Consider the following 18,702-nt stretch of genomic DNA (forward strand, 5'->3'; position numbering starts at 1 on the left):
TAATTGACCTACCTGGCAAATAATGAATGTTAAATAAAATTTAAATAAATACATGTGAATTGTATATAATTTATAATGGCTTCGTGATGAACGTTATTATGAAGTGAAACCCAATAGATCTATATAATAATACCAGGTGATATGTCTTCTTTTTAGATCCACCAGGACCTCCTTCCAACCCAAGAATTACTGACACCACCAAGACAACAGCCACATTCAACTGGGGTAAACCCCACTATGATGGCGGCCTGGATGTAGCAGGATACATTGTTGAGCACAAAAAGGAAGGACATGACGATTGGGTCACAGACGTCTCAAGACTGAGAAGTACAGAATATGTTGTCTCAGACCTGAAGGCAGGTGGGAACTACTATTTCAGAGTCACAGCCATGAATACAGAAGGAGTTGGTGAACCAGCAGAGGTTGAAGAAATTGTTGAACTTGGGGACCGTGAGACACTTCCTGACTATGAGCTTGACGCTGAGTATAGAAAAACCCTTGTTGTTAGGGTCCGTGGATCCATTCGTATCTTCGTACCAATTAAAGGACGTCCAGTTCCTGAAGTAACCTGGATGAAAGATGCCGCCATTCTTGGTAAAGGTGGCCGTGAACACATTGATATTACAGAGTCGTATACTCTCCTGGTTATCCCTGACTGCACAAGATATGATGCCGGAAAATACATGCTGTCATTAGAAAACGTTGCTGGTAAGAGAGATGGATTCGTTAATGTCAGAGTACTGGATTCACCAGGACCACCTGTGAACTTGATACCACGTGAAATCACCAAAACAAGCATCACTATGCAGTGGGAAATCCCCATCATTGATGGTGGATCAAAGATCATTAACTATGTCATTGAGAAGCGAGAAGCCACAAGAAAAGCGTACACAGTAATCAGTACAACCTGGCAGAAATGTTCCTTCAAGTATGACAACTTGGATGAAGGCTCTGAATATTACTTCCGGGTATCCGCTGAAAATGAACTGGGCGTCGGCGAGCCAGCAGAGACACCTGAGACAATCAGAGCATCTCAAGCACCCACTGCCCCTGAAAATCTGTATGTCACTGACGTATCAGTGGACACCGCAAGCCTTGCATGGACGAAGCCAAAACATGATGGCGGCAGTAGGATTACTGGATACGTTATTGAAGCACAGAAGAAGGACACAGAGACATGGACCCATGTGAGAACTGTAAAAGCTCTTGACTACACAGCCACAGATCTCATTGAAAATATGGAGTATGTGTTCCGCATCATGGCAGTAAACAGCTCTGGCAGAAGTAACCCACGTGAAAGCAGACCTGCTATCATTAGAGAACAAACAGCAGCACCTGTGTTTGACCTGCGTGGAGTCTACCAGTCCTTGGTCATTGCTAAAGCTGGTGATAACGTGAAGGTTGAAATTCCTGTTCTGGGTCGCCCCAGACCAGCAGTTTCATGGAAGAGAGGTGAGGACACACTTAAACAGACACAGAGAATCAACACTGATACTACTGCAACTTCAACTACTCTCCACATCAATGAGATCAAAAGGACCGATGGTGGTACATTTTCGATGACCGGCAAGAATATACTTGGAACAACGACAGAGACAATTACTGTTGAAGTCCACGATATTCCAGGACCCCCTACTGGACCAATTAAGCTTGAAGAAGTTTCATGTGACTACATTCTCATGTCATGGGAAGGTCCGGAGAATGATGGTGGCGTACCCATTAACAATTACATTGTTGAAGCTAGAGAAACCACAGGCACATCATGGGTTGAATTAGCAGCAACAGTTATCCGTACGACATTCAAAGCTGCCCGTCTCACAACAGGAATCACATATCAGTTCCGTGTTAAAGCCCAGAACAGGTATGGCATTGGACCCTGTATAGTCTCAGAACAAGTGGTTGCTGCTTATCCATTCGATGTGCCAGGACAACCAGGCATTCCTGAAATCGTCCACTTCAACAAGGATTCCATGACTATTAGCTGGGATGAACCAGCGTCCGATGGTGGAAGCCCCATTTTGGGATATCACATTGAAAGGAAAGAGAAGAACAGTATCCTATGGCAGAAAATCAGCAAAGCACTTGTAGCGGGGAACATGTTCAAATCAACAGGCTTGGTGGATGGAATTGCCTATGAGTACCGTGTTATTGCTGAAAACATGGCTGGTTTGAGCAGGGCAAGCAAGCATTCTGAGACTACATTTGCTCTGGATCCAGTGGACCCACCTGGCCAACCAGTGGCATTGAATGTAACCAGACATGAGGTGACTCTTCAGTGGACAAAACCTGAAGGTGATGGAGGATTCTCAATAACTGGGTACCAAGTAGAAAAGAGAGAACTCCCAGACGGACGCTGGCTTAAGGCCAACTATAGCAACGTCCTTGAGACAACATTCACTATTAGCGGGCTCACAGAGGATGCTACTTATGAGTTCCATGTTTTGGCAAGAAACTCAGCTGGCGCTCTCAGTAAGCCATCTCTACCATCAGAGGAAATCACTTGCAGAGATGACATTGAAGAGCCCAAACTTGAAGTTGATACAATCTATAATAGTACTGTGGTTGTGAAAGCAGGAGATGTCTTCAAACTTGCTGCCAACGTAACAGGCAGACCAATCCCAACACTGCTATGGACCAAAGACGGGAAGGAACTTGAAGATACGGCAAAGTTGGAAATCAAACTCTATGACTTTTCTACAACATTAGTCAACAAAGATTCGCTAAGAAGGTGCGGCGGCACATTCACTTTAACTGCCAGCAATCCTGGTGGTTTTGCAAAGCATACCTTCAATGTTAAGGTTCTTGATAGACCTGGACCTCCAGATGGTCCACTTGCTGTAACAGATGTCACTGCTGAGAAATGTATCCTGTCATGGTTGCCACCATCACATGATGGTGGTGCAAAGATTCTACATTACATCATTGAGAAACGTGAAACAAGTAGACTTGCTTGGACAAATGTAGCGTCAGACTTACAAGTGAACCGGTTTAAGGTTACCAAGTTGTTGAAGGGTAATGAATATATCTTCCGAGTTATGGCTGTCAACATATATGGAACTGGAGAGCCCCTTGAGTCCAATCCAATGGTTTCTACAAATCCATATGTGCCAGCTGATGCTCCAACAACACCTGAGGTGACGACCATCACAAAGAACACCATGGTTGTCTGCTGGGAACGCCCTGAACACGACGGTGGAAGCAGCATTTTCAACTATGTTGTTGAAAGGAGAGACAAAACTGGTCTTCGCTGGGTTAAATGCAACAAGAGGACTGTAACTGACCTGAGGTACAAAGTATCGGGGCTCACACCAGGGCATGAATACGAATTCAGAATCATTGCAGAAAACAATGCTGGTTTAGGTACACCAAGTCCTTCAAGTGAATTCTACAAAGCAGTAGACACAATCTTCCAACCTGGACCACCTGGAAATCAAAGAGTCTTGGACACAACCAAGTCATCCATTACAGTTGCATGGAACAAACCTGTATACGATGGTGGTTCTGATATCATTGGTTACATTGTGGAGACCTGTCTACCTGAGGAAGATGAATGGACAATTCAAACCCCTAAGAAGGGATTAGTTGGTACGTCATTTACCATCACTAACCTGGTAGAAAACCAAGATTATAAAATCAACATTTGTGCAATTAACTGTGAAGGGGTTGGAGAGCCAGCACAAGTGCCTGGCACACCAATTGCAGAGGATAGGCTGCTTCCTCCTGAAATTGACCTTGGTGCAGAGCTTCGTAAGGTTGTCTGCGTTAGAGCTTGTGGCACATTGAGACTCTTTGTACCTATTAAAGGAAGACCAGCTCCTGAGGCCAAGTGGTCCAGAGAAAATGGAGAGCCTGTTACGAGAGCAACAATCGACACCACATCATCATTTACTGCTCTTATGGTGGAAAATGTTGACAGATTTGACAGTGGAAAGTACATGTTGACAGTGGAAAACGCCTCAGGAAGCAAAACAGCATATGTGAATGTCAGAGTGCTGGACACACCTGGAGCACCACAAAGCCTCATAATCAGAGAGGTCACCAGAGACTCAGTATCACTCATGTGGGACGCACCCCTTATTGACGGTGGCTCCAGAATTAGAAACTACGTTGTGGAGAAACGTGAATCAACAAGAAAAGCTTACGCCACAGTTTGTGCTCAATGCGTTAAATCCAGCTGGAAAATTGGTGGCCTGGAGGAAGGAAATACATATTTCTTCAGAATTCTGGCAGAGAATGAATTTGGCATTGGCCTTCCAATAGAGACTCCTGAGGCAATCAGAGTATCTGAGAAGCCACTTCCACCAGGCAAAGTAACTCTTGTTGATGTTACAGGCACCAGTGTCTCTCTGTCTTGGGAAAAACCAGATCATGATGGAGGAAGCAGAATCTCAGGATATATTGTTGAAATGCAGGGCAAAGACAGTGAAACTTGGACCCAGTGTGCAGTTGCAAAAATCACACAGGCTATTGTTCTTGGACTGACACAGGGTGAAGAATATATGTTCCGTGTGTCAGCACATAATGAAAAAGGAACCAGTGATCCTCGTCTACTTAGTGTATCTGTGGTAGCCAAAGATCTTGTCATTGTGCCAGTATTCAAGCTGCTGTTTACCACATTCAGTGTATTGGCAGGAGACGATCTCAAGATAGATTTGCCTTATTCTGCTCGTCCCAAAGCAGTTGTGACCTGGCTCAAGGATGGTGTTGCACTCAAAGAAACAACCAGAGTCAATGCTGATGCCACTGATACACATTTGTATCTTGTGGTCAAGGAAGCCAGTAGGGAAGATGTGGGCAAGTACACCATCAAACTTGTAAACACAGCTGGTGAAGCAACAGTGGACATTGGGGTTGTTGTTCTTGATAAACCTGGTCCTCCGACTGGCCCAATCACTCTTGATGAAGTCACTTCTGACAGTGTGGTACTGTCCTGGAACCCACCTACATATGTGGGTGGTTGTGCCATTAACAACTATGTAGTAGAAAAGAGGGAAACCACCTCCACAAATTGGCAGATTGTGTCTGCAACAGTTGCAAGAACCACCATTAAAGCAGCTCGGTTGAAGACTGGCTGTGAATATCAGTTCAGGATTGCTGCTGAGAACAGATATGGAAAGAGTCCAGTACTTATATCAGAAAATATTGTTGCTCAATATCCATTCAATCTCCCAAGCGCTCCAGGAACCCCAGTTATACAATCATCTACAAAGGACAGCATGGTTATTGTATGGGAGAAGCCTGGTAGTGATGGTGGGAGCAAGATTTTGGGATATCACCTTGAGAGTAAGGAGAGAAACAGCCTCCTCTGGGTGAAACAAAACAAACAGCTGATCCCAGACTCAAGGTTCAAGCTTGGTGGTCTTGATGAAGGTATCGAATATGAGTACAGAGTTTATGCTGAAAATATTGTTGGGGTTGGCAAAGCTAGCAAATTGTCAGATATTCGTGTAGCAAGAGATCCCTGTGACAGTCCAGGCAAGCCTGAAGCTGTCATTGTCACAAGAGGAGCTGTCACTCTCCAATGGACTAAGCCAGAGTTAGATGGAGGTAGCAAAATCACTGGCTACGTTGTGGAGAAGAAAGAGCTGCCTGAAGGGCGCTGGATGAAGGCCAGTTTCGCCAATGTCATTGAGACCCAATTTCTTGTGACTGGCTTAGTTGAAAACCAGTGCTATGAGTTCCGTGTCATTGCAAGAAATGCAGCAGGTGTTTTTAGTCTTCCATCAGAGAGCACTGGGTCTATTACAGCAAAGGATGAAGTTGATCCTCCCAAAATAGAGATTGACTCAAAGTACTCTTCAACAGTTGTTCTGATGGCTGGTGAATCGTTCAACCTTTGTGCAGATATTTTCGGCAAACCTGTGCCCTCAGTCCATTGGATGAAGAACAACATAGAAATAAAAGATGCTGCACGCCTTGAGATAAAGAACACCGCTTTTAAAGCATCTTTGAGTGTTAAGGAGGCAATCCGTGTTGATGGAGGACAATATATCCTACTTTTGAAAAATGTAGGTGGAGAGAAGGCAGTGAACATCAATGTCAAAGTGTTGGACAGACCTGGTCCACCAGGAGGCCCAATTTCTATCTATGGAGTCACAAGTGAAAAGGCTTGTATTGCCTGGAGACCACCAGCACAAGATGGAGGTAGTGATGTTTCTCATTACATTGTTGAGAAGAGAGAGACAAGCAGATTGGTTTGGACTCTGGTTGAACCTAAAGTGCAGACTCTAAATCTGAAGATCATAAAACTTGTTCCTGGAAATGAATATGTCTTCCGAGTGATTCCTGTAAACAAATACGGAATTGGTGAACCTCTTGAATCCGAGCCAATGATTTCCAGAAATCAATTTGTGACACCTGATCCACCAACGGATGTGGAAGTCTCTACCATCACAAAAGATTCAATGGTGGTAACGTGGGAAAGACCTGAAAACGATGGTGACAATGCCATTTCTGGATTTGTCATTGAGAAGCGTGACAAAGAAGGTGTGCGCTGGACCAGATGCAATAAGCGTACAGTGAGTGAGCTGCGCTTCAGAGTAGCAGGTCTTCTTGAAAACCGCAGCTATGAGTTCCGAGTTTCATCTGAGAATGCTGCTGGAGTTGGTAAACCAAGTGAACCCACTATTTACTATAAAGCATTGGATGCTATCTTCACATCAGGTCCACCAAATAATCCCAAAGTGACTGACACAACAAGAACATCTGTGTCCTTGTCATGGGGCAAACCTATCTATGATGGTGGCTGTGAGATTCAAGGATACTTAGTGGAGGCCTGTGAAGGAGCAACTGATGAATGGACAATGTGCACTCCACCTGCTGGAATCATAAACACTAAATTTACAGTTACAAAACTACTAGAGAAGCACGAGTATAAATTCAGAGTCTGTGCCATAAACAAGGTTGGTGTTGGTGAGCATGCAGATGTCCCTGGATCAGTTCTTCTAGAGGAGAAATTGGAAGCACCAGATCTTGAGCTTGACTCTGACATGAGGAAGATGATTAATGTCAGAGCTGGAAGCGCTCTTAGGTTGTTCGTTCCTGTTAGGGGACGGCCAGCTCCTGAACTGAAATGGGGAAAAGCTGATGGAGAACTCAAGGAGACAGCACAGATTGACAATACAAGCAGTTATGCCTCACTTCTGATTGAAAACGTTGACAGATTTGACACTGGCAAATACACTGTTACTGCAGAGAATTCCAGTGGAGTTAAATCTGTCTTCATCAGTGTCAGAGTACTTGATTCACCTAGTATGCCGGCTAATTTCGCTATTAAGGAGATAACAAAGAACTCAGTCACCCTTACTTGGGAGCCACCTATTTTGGATGGTGGGTCTAAAATTAAGCAATATCATGTTGAAAAACGAGAAAGCACTAGGAAAGTGTATTCCCCTGTCACAACCTGTCACAAGATGTCGTGGAAGATTGAACCACTTGTAGAGGGAAGTATCTATTTCTTCAGAGTTCTTGCTGAAAATGAGTGGGGCATTGGCTTACCTGCAGAGACCCCAGAACCCCTAAAGATTTCAGAGGTACCTCAACCTCCCGGTAAAGTAACAGTTCTGGACGTGACTCGTAACAGTGTCTCTCTTAAGTGGGAGAAACCAGATCATGATGGAGGCAGCAGAATAAGCCATTATGAGATTGAAATGCAATCCAAGGATAGTGACAAGTGGACATTATGTGCTCAATGTAAATATCTTGAAACTACTGTCACTAGCTTAGCCCAAGGAGAGGAGTATCAATTCAGAGTAATTGCGGTCAATAGCAAAGGAAAGAGTGACTCTAGACTTCTGGCCAATCCAGTAGTAGTAAAGGACCTTGTCATTGAACCTGACATAAGACCTAAATTGACACAGTACAGTGTACAGGTTGGCTATGATTTGAAGATTGAAGTTCCCATTGCTGGACATCCTAAACCAGTCATTACATGGACAAAGGATGGTGCTGCCCTGAAACAGACCACAAGAGTTAATGTTGTCGACAGTGCACGCAATACACATCTAACCATCAAAGAAGCAACAAAAGACAATGGGGGATTGTATAGTATTAATATTACCAATATGCATGGCTCCAAAGATGCCACCATTGAAGTAATCACACTGGATAAACCTGGCCCACCAACAGGCCCAATCAAGATGGATGACATCAGTGCTGAAAGTATGACACTTACCTGGGAACCACCCTCATACACTGGTGGCTGCCCAATTTCAAATTACGTTGTCCAGAAAAGAGATACAACCACAACCAACTGGGTAGTAGTCTCTGCCACTGTGGCGAGAAATACCCTGAAAGTGACAAATCTAAAAACAGGTGCAGAATACCAATTTAGGATCTGTGCTGAAAACAGATATGGCAAAAGTTATGCTATTGATTCTGAACCTGTCCTTGCCCAGTATCCCTTCAAGGAGCCAGGACCACCAGGAACACCTTACGTATCTTCATACACTAAGGATTACATGGTTGTGGAATGGCACAAACCAATTTCAGATGGAGGCAGTGCCATTTTTGGCTATCACATTGAGAGAAAGGAAAAGAACAGTATCCTTTGGACAAAGATCAATAAATCCCTTATTCAAGACTGTAGATTTAAATCTACTCCTTTAGAGGAAGGTATTGAATATGAATTTAAAGTGTCTGCTGAGAATATTGTTGGCATTGGCGCATGCAGCAAACTCTCTGAGGGATATGTGGCACGTGATCCTTGCGATCCTCCTGGCACCCCAGAGGCTATCATTGTAACCAGGCACTCCATGAAACTGAAGTGGACAAGACCACAGTATGATGGTGGCAGTCTGATCACAGGCTATGTGGTGGAGAAACGCAATCTCCCAGAGGGAAGGTGGATGAAGGCAAGTTTCACAAATGTCATTGAAACCGTATTCACAGTTCTTGGTCTAACTGAAGACTGCAAATATGACTTCAGAATCATAGCTAGGAATGCTGCTGGGTCTATCAGCAAGCCCTCTACGAGCACCGGATCCATCACAGCAAAGGATGAAGTTGATCCTCCAAAATGTGAAGTTGACTCAGTGTACAGCCAGGTTGTTATCATCAATGCTGGGGAAACATTTACACTTGAGGCCGCTGTACAAGGAAAGCCAATTCCTACAGTTCAATGGTTCAAGAGTGAAGCATTAGTGGAGAATTCAGCCAGGGCTGAGATTATGAATTCAGATTTCCAAGCAAAGCTTGTTGTCAAAGATGCTATCAGAGTGGATGGAGGACAATATACTTTGCTTGTAACTAATGTTGCTGGAGCTAAAACTGTAACGTTCAATGTGAGAGTACTGGACAGACCTGGGCCCTCTCAGGGACCCCTCACTGTCAGCAATGTCTCATGTGAGAAATGCTCACTGTCCTGGCTTCCTCCAAGAGCTGACGGTGGCAGCAGCATTTCCCACTATGTCATTCAGAAGAGAGAGACTAGCCGTCTTGCATGGACTGTGGTTGCTAGCGATTGTGGAGCTACAATGTTCAAAGTCACAAAGCTTCTGATGGGAAATGAGTACATTTTCCGTGTTATGGCTGTCAACAAATTTGGTACTGGTGAACCTCTTGAATCAGCCCCAGTTATAATGAGAAATCAATTTGTTACTCCTGGACCACCTCAAGAATTGGAAATAGCCAATATCGCAAGGGATTCCATGACTGTGTGCTGGACTCGCCCAGAGGTTGATGGTGGAAGTGACATTGCTGGTTACATTGTTGAGAAGAGAGATAGAGCTGGAATCAGATGGACAAAATGCAACAAACGCAGAGTCACAGACCTTCGCTTCAGAGTGACAGGCCTGACAGAGGATCATGAATATGAATTCAGATTATCTGCTGAGAATGCTGCAGGAGTCGGCCAACCAACTGAACCAACTTCTTACACCAAAGCCTGTGATCCAACCTTTGAGCCTGGCCCTCCCACTAATGCACATGTGGTTGATACTTCCAAGAACTCCATTACACTCGCATGGAGCAGACCCATTTACGATGGTGGAGTCGATATCCAGGGATATGCAGTGGAGATCTGCAAAGCTGATGAGGATGAATGGACCCTATGCACTCCACCAACGGGAGTGAATGCAACTACCTTCAAAATCACCAAACTTACTGAGCATCAAGAATATAAGGTGCAAGTATGTGCCATTAATAAATTGGGTATTGGTGAACCTGCTGAAATTCTAGGAACCGTAAAACCGGTAGATGCCATGTTTGCGCCAGAGATAGAGCTGGATTCAGAGCTAAGGAAAGGAGTCGTTGTGCGTGCTGGAGGATCCATGAGGATCAATATTCCATTCAAAGGACGTCCTACTCCAGAAATAAGCTGGTCCAAGGATGAGGGTGAATTGACTAACAAAGTTCAAATTGAGAAAGGCGCCAATTTTACTCAACTGTCAGTAGATATCTGTGACAGAAATGATGCTGGAAAGTATACTCTGACCCTGGAAAACAGCAGTGGTTCCAAGTCCGCATTTGTTTCTGTCAAAGTACTTGATACACCAGGAGCACCCGTAAACTTCACAGTGAAAGATATTAAGAAAAACTCTGTCAACCTTGTTTGGGAGCCCCCACTCATTGACGGAGGCGCGAGGGTCAAGCATTATTTTGTTGAGAAGCGTGAATCCACCAGGAAAGCTTATTCCAACATTTCGAACAAGTGTACAAGGAACAGTTTCCATGTGGGAGATCTCAATGAGGGGGTAATTTATTACTTCAGAATTATGGCTGAGAATGAATATGGTGTAGGCCTGGCAGCAGAAACAGCTGAGCCAGTGAAGACATCAGAAGTCCCTCTGCCTGTAGGAAAGGTCACGTTGACTGAGGTGACTAAGACAACCGCTTCGATGGCATGGGAAAAACCAGACCATGACGGTGGAAGTAGGATAATGGGATACTACATAGAAATGCTGCCTGCAGGATCAGAAGAATGGATCCTATCCACAACCACAAAGACATGTGAGGGAACTGTAGAAGGCCTAACCGCAGGTCAAGAATACCAGTTCAGAGTTTCAGCCTTTAATGACAAAGGAAAGAGTGACACAAGGGTATTAGCTGTGCCTGTCATAGCTAAAGATGTGACTATTGAACCTAGTTTTGTAATGGCATTCAACACCTTTAGTGTCCAACATAGTGAAGATCTGAAGATGGAAATACCAGTGAGAGGATGCCCAGCACCAAAAGTGGTATGGACAAAAGATGGACAGGCAATCAAAGAGACAACCAGGCTGAATGTTTCAAGAACAGCATCATCAACAATCCTTGCTATAAAAGAGGCAACAAGAGTGGATTCTGGAAAGTACAAGATCACAGCTACCAACAGTGTAGGAGAAAAAGTTGCAGAAATCGGAGTGATCATCCTCAATAAACCTGGCCCAGTCACAGGGCCTATAAAGATTGAGGAAGTGAGTTCCAATTATGTAAACCTTGCATGGGAACCACCTGCGTACACAGGAGGATGTCAAATAAACAATTACATTGTGGAAAAGCGTGACACAACAACCGTAGCATGGCACTGTGTGTCTGCAACCGTTGCAAGAACAACTATCAAAGTTACCAAGCTGAAAACCGGTACTGAATACCAGTTTAGGGTGTTTGCAGAAAACAGATATGGAAAGAGTCCGTCATTGGACTCAGCAGCTGTTGTTGTGCAGTATCCTTTCAGTGAACCTCTTGCACCTGGTACTCCATTTGTGTCATCAGTAACTAAGGACAACATGGTTGTTGAATGGAAAGTACCAACCAGTGATGGAGGCAGTCCAATCCTTGGTTACCACCTTGAACGCAAAGAGAAGAACAGCATTCTCTGGACTAAGTTGAACAAACTGCTCATTCCTGACTGTCGATTCAAAACAAATGAACTTGAAGAGGGCATTGAATATGAATTCAAGGTCTTTGCTGAGAACATTGCTGGCATAAGTCCACCTAGCAAGATTTCTGATGTTTGTGTTGCCAGAGACCCATGTGATCCTCCTGGTACCCCTGAGGCTATTGATATTACCAGGAACCACGTTACACTGTCATGGACAAGGCCTCATTATGATGGTGGTAGCCTGATCACAGGCTATGTTGTTGAAAGGAAGAAGCTTCCTGATGGCCGTTGGATGAAGGCTAGCTTCACAAACGTAATTGAGACTCAATTTACAATCTCAGGTCTGACTGAAGAGTGTGAGTATGAATTTAGAGTAATTGCAAAGAATGCTTCTGGTATTTTCAGTACTCCATCTGAAAGCACTGGAGCAATTACTGCTAAAGATGAAATTGAAGCACCAACAGCATCAATGGATCCCAAGTTCAAGGATTCTATTGTCGTCCATGCTGGTGAAACATTTGTTATTGAAGCTGATATTTTGGGAAAACCACTCCCTGAAATCACATGGTTGAAAGATGGAAAAGAAATTGACCAAACTACCCCAAGAATGGAGATCAAAACTACCATTCAACGCACTATTCTAACAGTCAAGGAATGTATCAGAGTAGATGGTGGACACTTTGTCCTGAGTCTTAGCAACGTTGGTGGGACAAAATCTATTCCCGTCAACGTGAAGGTTCTTGATAGACCTGGTCCACCCGAAGGTCCAATGAAGATAACTGGCGTGACTGCAGAGAAAGCCTATCTTCACTGGAGTCATCCATTGCATGATGGCGGTGCCAGCTGTTCTCATTATATCATTGAAAAGAGGGAAACCAGCAGACTGTCATGGACTGTAGTTGAACCCAGAATCCAAGCTATCAGCTACAAAGTGACTAAACTCTTGCCTGGCAATGAGTACATCTTCAGAGTTACGGCAGTGAATAAGTTTGGCATTGGTGAACCTCTTGAATCAGACCCAGTTATTGCACGTAATCCTTTCGTGACACCCAGCGCTCCCTCAACACCTGAAGCAAGTGCTATTACAAGGGACTCAATGGTCCTTACATGGGAACGTCCAGAAGATAATGGTGGCTCAGACATTGATGGCTATGTCCTGGAGAAAAGAGATAAAGATGGAGTTAGATGGACCAAATGCAACAAGAAAAGACTTAATGACATCAGGTTCAGATGCACCGGACTCACCGAGGGACATTCCTTTGAGTTCAGAGTATCTGCTGAAAATGCTGCTGGTGTGGGAGTGCCAAGTGCACCAACAGAATACATAAAAGCCTGTGATGCCACATATCCACCTGGTCCTCCTAACAACCCTAAGGTGACAGACCACTCAAGCACAACTGTGTCCCTCTCATGGGCAAGACCCATTTATGACGGTGGAGCAGCCATCAAAGGGTATGTTGTTGAGATGAGAGAAGAAGGGGGTGATGAATGGATAACCTGTACACCATCAACTGGTGTCCAAGCAACACACTTCACAGTGAAAAAACTGAGGGAAAATGCAGAATACTATTTCCGCATCTGTGCAATTAACATTGAAGGAGTTGGTGAGCATGCTGATGTTCCAGGGTCTGTAGTTGCATCTGAAAGAATTGAGGCCCCTGAGATTGAACTTGATTCAGACCTTAGGAAAATGGTCCAAGTACGAGCAAGTGCAACACTGCGTTTGTTTGTCACAATCAAAGGAAGACCTGAACCTGAAGTAAAGTGGTCCAAGATGGACGGCCCTCTTACTGAGCGTGCCCAAATTGAGGTCACAAGCTCCTACACAATGCTTGTCATCGACAATGTCAACAGATTTGACACTGGCAAGTATGTGTTGACTCTTGAGAACCTTAGTGGTCAAAAATCGGCATTCATTAATGTCAGAGTGTTGGACTCACCAAGTGCCCCTGAGAACTTTTTAGTCAAGGACATTAAGAGAGATTCTGTATCACTATCCTGGGAGCCTCCTATGATTGACGGTGGAGCTAAAGTCACACATTACATTGTGGAAAAGAGAGATACTACAAGACTGGCATTTACAAGTGTTTCAAATAACTGTGTAAGAAATTCCATGAAGATTGATGACCTTACAGAGGGTGGAATTTACTATTTCCGCGTCAAAGCTGTCAATGAGCTTGGTGTGGGTTTGCCAGCAGAAACAACAGAACCAATCAAGGTATCCCAAGCCCCCTTGCCTCCAGGTAAAGTTACAGTTGTAGATGTTTCTCGTGACAGTGTGTGTCTCGCATGGGAAAAGCCTGATCATGATGGTGGTAGTAAAATCACAAGCTACACAGTAGAAATGCAAACCAAGAGTGATGAGAAATGGACTGTATGCACTGAGATTAAAGCATTGGAAGCAACTATTGGTGGACTCACAACTGGAGAGGAATATGCATTTAGGATTACTGCTGTCAATGATAAAGGCAAGAGTGAACCTAAGCCACTTGCAGATCCTGTCGTAGTAAAGGACATTACAATCAAACCTATCATCGATCTGATGTTCAACACATACAGTGTCAAGGCAGGAGACGATCTAAAGATTGATGTTCCATTCAGAAGCAGACCTGAACCTGAGGTTGCATGGAAAAAAGATGGAGCTGTATTGAAGCAGACAACCAGGGTGAATGTTCTAGCAGCTAAGAATTCATCAAAAATTACAATCAAAGATGCAACCAGGGAGGACTTTGGGAAGTATGAGATCACTTTAACCAATGCAGTTGGCAAGAAATCAGCCACAATAGCTGTTATCATCTTGGATAAACCTGGCACACCAAGTGCAATCAAAGTAGATGAAGTAAGTGCTGACAATATTTCACTGTCTTGGGATGCTCCACTCTATGATGGAGGATGTCAAATCAACAACTATGTTGTGGAGAAGAGAGATACCACCACTACAACATGGCAGATTGTTTCAGCCACAGTTGCCAGAACATCAATTAAAGTTCCCCGCTTGACACAAGGCACTGAATATCAGTTCCGTATTGCAGCTGAAAACCGCTACGGCAAGAGCCATGCCGTGGACTCCGCGCCAATTGTTGCACAGTACCCCTTCGAGACACCTGGCCTTCCCACTTCCCTCCATGTTGCCCATGCTACAAAGTCTGGCATATTGGTTGCATGGGGTAAACCAGCCAGTGACGGTGGAAGTCCAGTCATCGGTTATCACCTGGAAATGAAAGACCATAGCAGTATTCTCTGGACAAAGATCAACAGAGGTCTCATTGCTGAAACAGAATTCAAAGTAATTGGTATTGAGGAAGGCTTGCTGTATGAGTTCCGTGTTTATGCTCAGAATGTTGCTGGAATTGGACCTTGCACCAAAGCATCTGAGCCTGTAGCTGCAAGAGATCCTTGTGATCCACCTGTTAACCTTGAGGTCATTGACATCACAAGAACTTCAGTTTCCATTACTTGGCAGGCGCCAGAGAATGATGGTGGAGCCAAGCTGACTGGCTACATTGTTGAACACAGGGAGCTTCCAGATGGGCGTTGGCTGAAATGCAATTTTGCCAATCTCCAGGACACATACTTTGACATTACAGGCCTTACGGAGGACGTACAATATGACTTCCATGTTATTGCAAAGAATGCAGCTGGATTACTCAGTGAGCCATCACTGGGCACAGGTGCCATCACAGTCAAGGATGAGGTGGATTCACCTCGCATTGAGTTGGAAGACAGGTTTAGGCAATTAGTAGTTGTCAAAGCTGGAGATATTTTGAGAATTGATGCAGATATTTCTGGGCGCCCACGTCCAGTCATTGCATGGACAAAGGATGGTAAAGAAATTGATGCCAAGGCAAGAGTGGAGATTACTTCAACACACAGCACCACCACATTGATAGTCAGAGACACTATCAGAAGGGACACTGGCCAGTACATTGTAACTCTACAGAACGTTGCTGGTACAAGGTCCTTGGCTGTAAATTGTAAGGTCCTTGACCGTCCTGGACCATCCTCTGGACCATTGGCAGTCACTGGTCTAACAGCAGAGAAGTGCACTTTGACCTGGGGACCACCTCAAGAAAATGGTGGTGCAGAAATCATGCACTACATCGTTGAGAAACGTGAAACCAGCCGTCTCGCCTGGACTTTAGTATATGGAGATATGAAGGCTACAACATGTAAAGTCACTAAACTGCTTAAAGGAAATGAATACATCTTCAGAGTAAGGGGAGTGAATAAATATGGAGACGGTGAAGCCCTAGAGAGTGAGCCCACCAGAGCCAAGAATGCATACACTGTCCCTGCAGCACCAACATATGTTGAAATCACCAGTATCACAAGTGATGCAATGACAATCTGCTGGGAAAGACCTGAATCCGATGGAGGAAGCAGCATTTATGGCTATGTTATTGAGAAACGAGAGAAAATTGGATTGCGCTGGGTACGTGTGAACAAAAAGCCTGTGTATGACCTCAGAGTCAAGGCATCCAATCTCCGTGAGGGTGCTGAATATGAGTACAGAGTTTATGCAGAAAATGCTGCAGGCTTGAGTCTCCCAAGTATTCCTACCGAATTAACAAAGGCGGAGGATCCCCAATTCCTGCCATCTCCACCACCTAAACCGAAAGTTATTGACTCAACTAAGACTACTGTTACTCTTTCATGGAATAAGCCATTGTTCGATGGTGGTGCTCCTGTGACTGGATACTGTGTTGAATATAGGAGAACAGACGAATATGATGATGACTGGTGTGTCGGTGTTTCAAACACAAAAAACACTGAATTCACCATCGTTGGATTAACTTCTGGAGCAGAATATCTGTTTGTGGTCAAATCTATCAACAAGATTGGTCTCAGTGAGCCAAGCCCCCCTACGGATCCACAGGTGGCTAAAGAGAGAGAAGAGGAACCAGTATTTGATATCAGCAATGAAATGCGAAAGACAATCATTGTAAAGGATGGCAGTTCATTCACCCTAACTGTGCCATTCAGGGGCAAGCCTGTCCCTAATGTTATGTGGACCAAGGCTGCTGTTGATCTGAGAGTTAGGGCCAGTATTGATACCACTGACACATTCACGTCTATCACAGTGGAACAAGCAACAAGAGATGACTCTGGAAAATATATTGTGACTCTCCAAAATATAGCTGGAAAAGTCGCATGCACATTAAATGTCAGGGTTCTTGACTCTCCTGGGCCACCATCTCATGTTGGGGTCAAGGATGTCACGAAGACATCTGCAACAGTTACATGGGATACTCCAGATAATGAAGGCGGTGCTGCTGTAAAGAACTACCTTGTTGATATTCGTGAGGCAAGCAAAAAGGGATGGACCAGACTCACAGATACCTGCCCTCGTCTGACCTACAAAGTGACAGACCTGGTGGAGGGAGGAGTGTACTACTTCAGAGTCTCTGGTGAAAATGAATATGGAGTTGGCGTATCAGCTGAGACCAAAGATGGAGCAAAGATTACAGGTATACTAAAATTGAAAATTTAAAACAAAATGTTAATTTAAGATTTTTTTTTATCATATGGAGTTATTAAAATCTCCATGTTTGTTGATTTCAGAAAAACCCAGTCCACCAGCATCACTTGGAGTCAGCGATATAACCAAGGAAAGTGTTTCACTTGCATGGGGCAAGCCTGAGCAAGACGGAGGTAGCAGAATCACCAGTTACCAAATTGATGCTCTTGAGAAGGGTCAGGATAAATGGGTGAAAGTTGGTGTCACCAAGTTCACCCACTTGGTGGTCTATGGCCTGACGCAAAATGCTGAATACTTCTTCAGAGTTCGTGCTGAAAACCATGCTGGATTCAGTGACGCTAAAGACATGATTCTGCCTGTAACAGTTAAAGACCAGCATGGTAAGTTTTTCCCCAGTCCTACATTTATATATTATATTTGGGGCGGCAGGTAGCCTAGTGGTGAGAGCATTGGGCCAGTAACTGAAAGGTTGCAAGATCAAATCCCCAAGCTGACAAGGTAAAAATCTGCTGTTCTGCCCCTGAACAAGGCAGTTAACCCACTGTTCCTAGGCCATCATTGTAAATAAGAATTTGTTCTTCACGGACTTGCCTTGTTAAATAAATCACAAATGAATAAGGGTAGAGAATTGCTGAGCATAATCCAAGGTATTGTGTGTAAAGTTGGATAAAAAAAAACACTTTCGTACAGTATTGCATTTTGATTTGATATCTTCAATAAAATAATAATTTTTCCTTTGTCTTAATAATTCTTCATATTCTTTCAACAGACCCTCCTGAGATCAACATGAAGAAGTTCCCTCACAATACAGTCTACGTCAGAGCAGGATCAAACCTGAAATGTGAGATCCCACTTACTGGTAGACCAATGCCAAAGGTTTCTCTTTCAAAGGACAATGTTGCACTGAAGTCAACTACGAGATTCAACTCTGAAGTAACCCCTGAATACCTCATCATTACTCTCCGTGAGAGCATTGCTATTGATTCAGGAAGGTATGACATCTGTGCCTCCAACACAAGTGGAACCACCAAGTCTTTCGTTAACATTGTGGTCCTGGATAGACCAAGCGCCCCAGTTGGTCCTATTGAAATGACTGATGTGACAGAGGACAGTGTGAGTCTGAAGTGGTCTCCTCCTCGTTATGACGGTGGAAGCGTCATTTCAAATTACATAATCCACAAACGTGAAACAACCAACGCCAACTGGACTGAGGTCTCCTCGGCTGTCGCAAGATGCACCATGAAAATCATGAAGCTTACAACAGGACTGGTGTACCAGTTCAGAATCAGGGCTGAGAATCGCTACGGCATCAGTGAGCACATCGACTCTCCAACCGTCAGAGTGGATCTGCCCTACAGTGAGATTTATACTACTCTATTATTGAATATTTTATGTTTGTATTTCCTATATAGATGTGCATATG

The 18,702-nt window shown here is 44.2% G+C and overlaps 1 protein-coding gene across 1 annotated transcript in view; it reads left to right on the forward strand.

Moving 5' to 3' along the window:
- Positions 1–18,702, forward strand: part of LOC135546846 (titin-like) — a 174,075-nt gene that overhangs the window by 129,724 nt on the left and 25,649 nt on the right. The window contains 3 exon segments of the mRNA XM_064975418.1: positions 157–17,268; positions 17,363–17,659; positions 18,049–18,636. Of these exon segments, the coding sequence (XP_064831490.1) occupies positions 157–17,268; positions 17,363–17,659; positions 18,049–18,636 (17,997 nt within the window).

Source organism: Oncorhynchus masou, chromosome 10 (genome assembly GCF_036934945.1).
Source record: "Oncorhynchus masou masou isolate Uvic2021 chromosome 10, UVic_Omas_1.1, whole genome shotgun sequence".
Taxonomy (NCBI): Eukaryota; Metazoa; Chordata; class Actinopteri; order Salmoniformes; family Salmonidae; genus Oncorhynchus; species Oncorhynchus masou.